At 59.2% G+C, this 9,362-nt stretch overlaps 1 protein-coding gene across 1 annotated transcript; it reads right to left on the reverse strand.

Annotated features, from left to right (window-relative positions):
• Positions 1 to 766: 766 nt before the first annotated feature.
• FOXL1 (forkhead box L1) lies at positions 767 to 3,360 on the reverse strand. The gene has a single exon (XM_045986939.1). It carries the CDS (start codon positions 3,109 to 3,111, stop codon positions 2,083 to 2,085), a length of 1,029 nt encoding a protein of 342 aa, XP_045842895.1. The 5' UTR covers positions 3,112 to 3,360; the 3' UTR covers positions 767 to 2,082.
• Between the last annotated feature and the right edge of the window lie 6,002 nt (positions 3,361 to 9,362).

Here is a 9,362-nt window from a genome sequence, read left to right on the forward strand (position 1 = left end):
CCAGCCTCGGAAGCCAGAGCCCCTGAGACACTGACGGGGCTCCCACATGTAATCCCCGGCTCGTCTCTCCTATTACACTGTTTGCTTATTCCCCCCAGTAGTCCACTGAACCAGTCACCGAGAGGTTAATGAAAAAACAACTTTATTCACAGAGGCTGAGACTTTGGGATAACAAAATGTCCAGGACAGCCCTTCTGCCACACTGTAGGTTAATCACAGTGAGCCTGGGTCTCAACAGTGGGATCTCATCAAAGTTCTCAAAATCAAGGACACTGTGCAGCTCACCAAAACGTCCCCACCAGGCTGGGCAGACTATGCTCAGGGAAACGTATGGGTCAGTGGCAACTGCCTTTAAGAAGAAATTCTCAGAAAGTCAACTCTGTGCCTCCTAATCATTAGATCATTACGCGTGTCTGAAATGTCCTCTCGAGGATATTAAGCGATATAGGCTCTCTTGCGGGAAAGTTTGTGTTCATCTTTATACAAGTCCTGGAAATCACTTCCAAAGTTATTCTGAAGATCTGTTGCAGCCTACCTCCAGAACTGACTTACTGGGTCTTTCCCACATCAGATAAAACCAAAGTCACCTGGAGGTTCAGGAAATTCCGTTTCCCCACAAGGCAACCCGAAGAGGGAGCTAACCAAGAGGTCAGATGCACTTCCCAAAAGTTCCAAGCTGAACTGGGTGGTAAAAATCTCCATCTTCTTACCCAGATCTTTGTTGCAGGACCCCCCCGCCCGCCCTCCCGTGCCCCAACCTTCTTGCTCCCCACCCCCCAGATTTCCAGGCACCTCCGTAAGGTGTTTATTAGCTGTTGGCTCTGGGCCCGCCCCTGGGAAGGGACCGGGTGCTGGCTGGGAGGAGGGAAGACTGGGTGCTGGCTGGGATGCCATCAACTGGGAATGTCTGAAAGAATCCTCCCACCGAGCCCCCTATTTGGGGTCCAAAGACACCCTCCAGCAGATATCAGAAGTTTCCCTTTCTCGCATGACCCATCCTGGCCAGTATCTGCCTTTCATGTTTGTTTCATCCGACTTTTTGGATTAAAGGTGGTCCTTTCCTACACGATTCTGGAAATTGTAGGAAAAGTCAAAGCTAGGTCTTGGAGAAAAAACACGGAGATGGAAAATGTTCTGTGTCCAAGACACCTCCCCTCCCCCTCACACACTTCCGGTGTCCTCTGCTGTCTTTTGATCCCTTGAGAACAACAACAAGAAGACAGGACGCCTGCTGGTGTCGGCAACACGTCCATGAGATCATGGGTGCTGACCAGCATCCTGTCGTAATGCCACAAAATTTCTTTATAGCAAGTACTGTCTTACTAGCGGTTGTTAATACAGACATTTTCACAGGGCAGTTGTACTATAGTCAAGCATCTAGCCAAAGAATATAGCATATTCCTTTTACAGTCTAGAAAGAAAAAAAGAGAGAAATTCTCTATTTAAAATGAAACTGTGGTTTCTTCGGTTGCACCTGGACATTGGTTGTAAATCCTCACCAGGCCCTAGATCTCCCAGAGAACCGGAGTCACAGGGGTGACTGCCAGTGTCCCCACAACAAGACAGACCCAGCTGTGAAACACCCACCACCCCATGGATTCAAAGCCAAGGCCTGAGCCGCAGCAACAACAGAGCTGGCCACAGTCACACTGTGGCTCCGTCTGAAAGCACCTCACTGTCCCTTCCGTCCTGCTCCCTGGTTGTCTGGGCCCTTCTGCTCTGGACATGAAGGCCCTGTGCTGGGTAGCAGGAGACCACAACCTCAGGCTGACCTAAGGTCAGGGAATTCTCCTGCTCTGGCAGTAGGGGGTCTGAGAAGCCCAAGTTCTAGCCAGGCACAGTCTTTTAAATCTCCGAAGGTGCTCCGGGTTCTGGGAAAGTCCGCCTCACCTCGGAGGAGGCAGGCCACGGTGCCCACCTGCGTACAAAAGTTGATAACTCTTCCCAGGATCCACACGTTGCAGAAGAAAAGATCAATTAAAAAAAAAGTTACAATAAGTGGCTCCTTTCCCCAGCGATGGGACCCCAGGTGGCTCACAAGCCCAGCCCAGGGTAGGGGAAGGACCTGCGCCACCGCTGGCCTTACTGGAAGGGAAGCGCGGTGTCCGGAAGCTGCAGAGGGAAATATGACAGGAAAGGGATCCCGAGCTGGTAAAAGCCGCCCTGGACGTGGGGGTCGAGCATCAGGGAAGCGTTGAAAGGCGGTCGGAGGCTTGAGGAGGGGGCCACAAGTGAGGCACCCAAACAGCTGCCGGGCTCCGGCTTGGAGCCCCCCAAGAGCTCGCTCTCTCCAGCAGGCTTCTGACTCAGGATGCTGTCTATGCTAAAGCTCTTGGACTTGTCTGAGCTCTTCGGAGAGCCGTGGGAAGCAGGGCGTGCGGGGGACGCCGGGCCATTCGCTGTGCGAGGTGGCTGGCCTAAGGCCAAGGCCGCTGCGCCCTGGACAGCGTCGCCCCCGTCCTCCTCCAGGGACCCGGGGCCAGGCCGATGGAGGGGCGCGGGCGGAGAGGAGCCGTCGCGCAGGGGCGAGGGGCGCGCGGGCACTCCCTCCTGGCGGGGGGTCGCGGGGCTGCAGCGCCCTGTCCCGCTTCCCGCCCCAGGCTGCGCCTCGGAGCTGCGCTCCTGCGTCTCGGCGCGGGCCCGCTTGGCCTCCGGGGGCCCCGGGCCTGGCTTGGGCTTCCTCTTCCGGCGCCGGTAGTTGCCGTTCTCGAACATGTCCAGGCAGCGAGGGTCCAGCGTCCAGTAGCTGCCCTTGCCTGGCCGCCCCTTCTCGCGGGGCACCTTGACGAAGCAGTCGTTGAGCGAGAGGTTGTGGCGGATGCTGTTCTGCCAGCCCTGCCGGTTGTCGTGGTAGAAGGGGAAGCGGTCCATGATGAACTGGTAGATGCCGTTCAGCGTGACCCTCTGCTCCGGCGCGTCCTGGATCGCCATGGCTATGAGCGCGATGTAGCTGTAGGGCGGCTTCTGGGGCGGCTCCGCCCGGCCCGAGGCGGCCAGAGCGGCCGCCGCCGGGGCGAAGGCCAGAGGCAGCCCGGGGCTCTCGGGACCGTACAGATAGAGCATGGGTGAGGCGGCCAGAAGGGGCAGCCGGGGACTGAAGAGGTGGCTCATGGCGAGCGCGAGCCGGGGCTGCGCTCCCCGCGACGCAGGCGACCCAGCGGCTTAGGGACTGCGCCCCGCGCAGCGCGGGCCCTCCGGGGGAGCCCGCGGTGCGTCTGCCTCCGGCTCCTCCGCTCTCCCGGACCGCTCCGTGCTCTGTCCCCTCATGGCTTTAAAAATGTTAAATAATTGTTGTAAGTTTGCTATTATATGTTGACTTAGCGCTGGAAAATAAATTGTCTATGATAAACAGTCGTTGTGTGCTCGGCCCACCCACATTAATTAAAATTTCATTGCTGAAAAACTCCAAGCTTTCCCCTCCACGTGTCTTTTTGATACCAGCCAATCGGTTTCGGGGCCCTTCCTTCATTTGTTTATAGAATTAGTCTGTTGATAAGTCCGCCCACCCAAGTTGAATCAAGCTGTGTTTATTTGGAAAAATTTCCGGGCACCCAATATATAAACGCACTGATCTGATGTTTGAAATATCACGTCCACCCCTTGACGCTGTAAGCACACACAGTCAGTGAGGCAGGATGTGGACCGCGGCGGCTGGGAGCGGGGTCTGCGGGGCCAGGAAGGAGAGGTGGGGATGGGCGGGGGCCGCAGGGGTGAGTTTTACCGCTGGCCTGGGGGAGCCCAGTTATCCCGAGCCTCCCACAAAAGGTCTTTTCTTCTCTCAGGCTTCACAGCTGCGGGGATGCCATGGTTTCATAAAATGCCTCCTTGGGGGTCTTTGGAAACTTTTAGACATGGGGGGGGCATGGCGTGTCTATCTAAGAGGTCTGGGAGTTTCAGGAGGAGAGGATGCAGGTTTGGAGAAACCATCCGGATGCCCTGCAGGAGCTGGGGCGGGGGGCTGGTATCCCTCAGGGGGCCAGCCTCTACCTCCAGGACTCCCTGGGGACCCAGAAGAGACCTCCAGGAGCCCAGCTTCCCCCCCAAGCCCAGGCCCAGGGTGCTGAGGAGGGAGATTGAGAGGGGCAGGGGTACCTGGTCCAGGGCTTGGTTGAGGGTAGTTCCAAAACAGACCCGTGTGGAGAGGTCAGGGGGGAGAAGCTACAGTCCTTCTGATGGGACTGAGGTTGCAAGCAAGGAACACCATAAAAGGGGAATTTGGCAGCTGTCACGGGAGAGCTGGTATTTGTGAATGCGGGTTTCTTGCTTTATATTCTGCGCTTTCCTGTTTATAACAAGGAGGGGGGTTATAACAACTTTACAAGTGCACGCAGCTGGCCGGTGATTACATGAAGCATTTGGGAAGCCCGCCTGCTCTCCACCCGCCCCCCACCCACTCACCCCGGGGTGTAAGCACCCCACCCCGTCTCATTTTACATTCAGCCAAGTTAGATTTTGAATCAAAACCCCTGAATGATGCCGATTCAGAAGGCGCCCTGTTGGGTTCCACCGGGGTGCAGGGGTGGGGCGGGGTGCATCAGCGCCCTGGTTCCTGTTTATGATCTCGCTGAAAATTTTTTTAAAAGAAAAAGAAAACCACTTGGGATAACCGAATTAGCGTTTCATTGAGTAAACCCTGTGGGGATGCCAGAGAAGAGAGGGAGGGGCGAGGGCGGCAGGTGGGCGTAGGAATGGCCCACGGGTGGCCCTGCTCTGCGGGGAAGGGAGCGAGAGGCACTGCGGGGCAAGGGGTGGGCGTGTGGGCCGCAGCCTGTGCCACAGAGAGGCGACTTCTGCTTGCGGAAGGCCAGGTCTCCCCTGCACAAGGGAAAGCCGGAATCCCACTCCACAATAGGGACTCCATGAAGTACCTCGGATGTTTGGGGGTTCCAGATAGCAGGGGAGTGGGTAAGTTTGACACACGCAAAAGGAAGTCAAAATCAGAGTCGAAAAACCGGTTTGGGAGCAGGCGAAGCTTGAGGGAGCGCCAGGCTAGACGCTGGGACACCTCTGGGCCTCCCTCCGGGGCGCTGCGCTTCTAACTTAGGCTCCGGCCTAGGTGTGGAGGGCGGCCCTCTAGCCAGGAGGGGGCGGGGCGCTGTCCTCTCTGGATCTCCCCGGAGCACCCCTTCAACCCTGAGGGGGAAAACACCTCGGGGCCGAGCGTCTGCAACCCGCGGCCCCATCGTCCCCGGAGTCCCCCAACCTCTCCAGACCAGCGCGTCCCCCACCCCCGCCGGCAAGCTCAAGTTTGGATCTAGCTTGATGTCCGGCCTCAGCTCTCGCTCCAACAGACCCAGAGGAGGAGACAAATGGGGGTCACTACGCACCAACCCCTCCGCACCCGGAGCCCTCCCGGGCGCTTGCCCCGCACCCGACGTCCACACGCACATCCCTGCCTCTCCCGAAAGGCGCGCCGCCCGAAGCGCTACTTCTAAACTCCGAGGCAAAGCCGAGCTTGAATCCGCGCAATCCTAAACGCCGCCCAGTCTGGGCGTGGGCGGGACGCAGGCGGGGACCGTGGGGCTGGTGGGCGGGGCGCTGGTGGTGCGGAGAGAAAGAAGGAAAAACCCGCTGCGGGTGGCGATCTGGAGAGGCGCGTCCAGCCCCACGCGTTTGCAGATTTGCGGCGTCTCCAGGAGGTTCCTCCCGGCAGAAGTGCGTGGCGCCCTAACCCGGCTCCCCCGCGGGGCCGAAGCCTGGGGTCCCAGGCCGGGAGTTAGTAACTGGAGCCTAGGAGGAGCCCGCGGGGGGGAAGGAGCCCCGCGCCAGGGCATGTTTCCGGGGAGCGCATGGCACAAGCCTCTGGCGACCGAGTGCGGATGCGCCCTCGTGCGGAAGCTCTGTGTGTTGAGGCCCCGTCTGAGGCCAGCTGGGGGGGGGGGGGGCAGAAGAGCCTGGGAGAAGGCCAAGCTGCCTGGGTATCCCAGAGAGCCAGATGGGGACACTGAAAGTTCTCCCTAGGCTCGGAGTCTTCAGGTCCCCCCCCCCCAACGCATTCGTCTCTGAGGTCATGCCCCTGCGTCTCGGGGCCTGCAGCAAAGCCCTGAGATTTCCAGCCTGCCTCCACACTTCGGGAAGGACCTTGGGAGTTCCCACTCTGGGGTCTGTGTGGGATGAGGGCAGGGGGTACAGTTCCCAGCCCCTAGGGAGAAAGCCTGCTCCTTGGGCACAGGGGGCAGAGGCCAGGCACCAGGCACAACCAAAGGGGCCTCAGAGAAAAAGGCTGAGGGGAGGGGAGAGACAGGAGGTCTTCCTACCCCCCTCGCCCCAGGGCATCTCCCCTTCCTCTGCTCCTCAAGTCAACTGAAAAGCAGATACTCAAGGGTGATCTGCGTCATCTCCCAAATATTGGCTCACTTGTGTCGGAGCAAAGACAGTCGACAAGGTGTATATACACACGAATGAACGATGGCCCATGCTTGCAGTAGGTGTGAGGAGAAGGTGGGAAGATACAGGACCTCCTCAGCCGGGTCACCTTACTGACACCGTAAAGTGACGCCGGAAATGCTGATGACAAGGACTGTAGGAATGACTAAGATGTCTTGATCGCTACTATGTGCTGGCGCCCTCCTAAAACGCCTCTTGGATTAAGTCACTCCTCCCCTCGGCTCTAAGAAGCAGGAGCCTTCATCGTTCCCATTCTGCAGACCAGGACACCAAGGCCAGGAAGTTAACCCGAGGAAAGGTTGCAAAGACAAGAGAACGATCCCATGATAATAGGATTACTGTGTGTGCGTGCCAAGGGCCCTCACAGTATCGATGAGAGACAGGGGTGATGGATTCGCCCATTTTACAGATGAGATTTGGAATGGGCAGAGCAAACACCCCAGACAGTGGAGGCCGTAAGGAGCCAAACGGGGCGTTGGAACACACAGAGTTTCCTGTGAAGGTGGATTCTCTGAGGTCTGATGTCCTCAGGGGCCGGCGGAGGCTCGGAGAAGTGTTTCTGGAGCACGGTCTGGAGCACGGTCTCCTGCTGCTTCTCTTGGGGGAAGCCAGCCACGGATGTGACACTCAGCTGGTCTGCCGAAGCCCAGAGAGCAGGGCAGGATTTTCCAAATTACTGATTTCCTCAGAGCTCGTCTTGTTCCCAGCAGTGATTTAAAGGGTCTAAAAGAGGGGCGGTTCGGGCATAGCGGGAAGCAGCCTGACACACACTCACCGGGAAACAAAGAAGCAGGGCTCTCCTGGTGTCGGGGTGAATCCCGACAGCTCACGGGGAGTCCTCCCTGCGGCCTGGGCACTACCCAAGGACGGTCCTGACGCGTGTTGGGTTCACACATCCTCAGCGATAAGCCTATTTGAGGATCCTATCCCTTCTCAGTTGAGAAATGGGCCCAGAGAGCTTGAGGGAGCACGGCCCAGGTCCTGCGAACCCCCGGTCGGCCTGTGAGGAGGCCCCGGGCTGGCGCGTGAGGACTCGGTGCAGGAGGGGCGGCTGTAAAAACAACACGTGGGCAGAGGGGGAGCCCCGCGGGGGCCGTTGGGAAAGGTAAGACCCAGGGCCCAGGGCCACCGAGCCAGGGGTCAGACGGGCCTCTCTGGCCTCCGTGACCTCCAGCCTGGGTGGGCACACGGACTGCACGCAAACCTGTCCCCCAGGCCGGGGCAGGCCTCCCCGTGCTCCCCAGCCCCATCTCCTTAAAGGGACCCGGTGGCCGGGGAGCTAGTCTGTCTGCCAGCCCACCCCGGCCCCTCACGCCGGCTTTGCACACGCCTGCACACACACACGCGCCCACATGCACGCGCGCACACACGCCCGCACACACACGCGCACACGCACACACAGCCTGCGGCCGGCAGAACCGCCAGAACCACACACTCGAGAACCGCACTCTACACGGCCACGGCCCCCCTGTGTTCGCCGCGAAGCCGGAAAGTCGCCACAGCCCAGAGCCGGCTGGTACACATCAAGGCCGCGGCGTCCAGGCGGCCGAGTGGCGGTCCTCACGGCAGACTCCCTGAAACCGCCCACCCCCCCATGCCTGTGTCAGAAAGCAAACATTTCCAACGCCTTGGCGAGCCGAGGCCATGCGAAAGGGAGGCGGGCAGGGAATGCTTCTCAGGGTTTGGGAAAGCATTTCGAGTATGTGGTGCCAAAAGGCCCTTTCTGCCGGCCCCGGCCCTGTGGGTCCTGCTCACCTAGAGTCCAGCCCCCCCCCCCGGGCTGGCCGCCCTGAAGGCCTAAAACCTCGGGTCTCTCTCTGTGTCCGCCACACCCTGAGGGTCAGCAGTGTCCCCTCGGGGACGACGCAGGCACCCAGGCCCTGAGGCACGAGACCCAGGATCCTAGACATTCTCGAGAAACTAGGTTCTGCCCATTAATTAATGGGTCTCCACTCGGTTGGCTGTCTCCGCCCACCTCGGGTTTACGGTTATCCATGAATTCCGATCACACGAGTGAGCGTGGCCAACACCCTGTCCTGTTTTGGATTCGGGGCGGGGGTGAGGAGTGACGGACGAGGCAAGCGGGCACCAGGGCTCGTTCTCTCCCGGGGATCTGGGAACGTTGCCCTCTCCGCGTTGAATGCAGCTCACAAGTCTCTCCCAGGCCCAACGGCAACCCCAGGCAGTCTTGGGGTAAGAGGAGATGGACCCCAAAACATTTATGAGCCAAGAACCAAAGTTCCCGGGACCCCACATTTGCTCCTTCCTCCCACTGTGGGTCTTCATTCCTTGCCAGCAAGGTAGGGGAGTGGTGATAAGTGAGGGCCCGGCATGAAAGCGTGCTGTGCGGAAAAGGGAAGGACTGGGCCACCCCCAGGCCCTTACACGCACCTGGTCATTTTAGAGATGAGAAGACTGAGACCAGGGAGGGGAGTGGTTCATTCACACAGCAGCACCTGGGCTTCCATTTCTCAGCTAGTGCCCAGCAGTGAGAGGACACAGTCTCCACTGATTTGGTGTGGGTGGGGAGAGGCTACAGGACCCGGGGTGGGGGCGTGGTGGGGGGAAGACCACCTGGCTGCAGACCCAAGTCCGGCCTGGGGAGAGAGGCTGGGCCACACACGACCGTCCCTCTCCAGGAAAGCTGTGAGCTTGGATTCTTAAAAGAAGCAGCCTCTGCGGGGCTGGGAATGTGTGCGATTCTCAGAGGTTGTGGAGGCTTTCCCAGCGACCCACATCTGTCCAAACAGGGCCCTGGTTAGCTAGAGTCACGGCCAAGGCCCACAGGGCCAGCAGGGTTAACTCTATGGGCAGTGGTCTCTGCCGGGTGTTGGGGTTGCTTGCATTTTATCTGCAGTATCTTTGAGACCTGCCTACCTAGCTCCATGCTACTGCGGCAGGAAGGAACGTGGTCACACAACCTTCGTGCAAATTGCGCCTGTCCCATCGGCAAAGCAGCGTGGCCAGGAGTCCTG

This window comes from Meles meles, chromosome 19 (genome assembly GCF_922984935.1).
Source record: "Meles meles chromosome 19, mMelMel3.1 paternal haplotype, whole genome shotgun sequence".
Taxonomy (NCBI): domain Eukaryota; kingdom Metazoa; phylum Chordata; class Mammalia; order Carnivora; family Mustelidae; genus Meles; species Meles meles.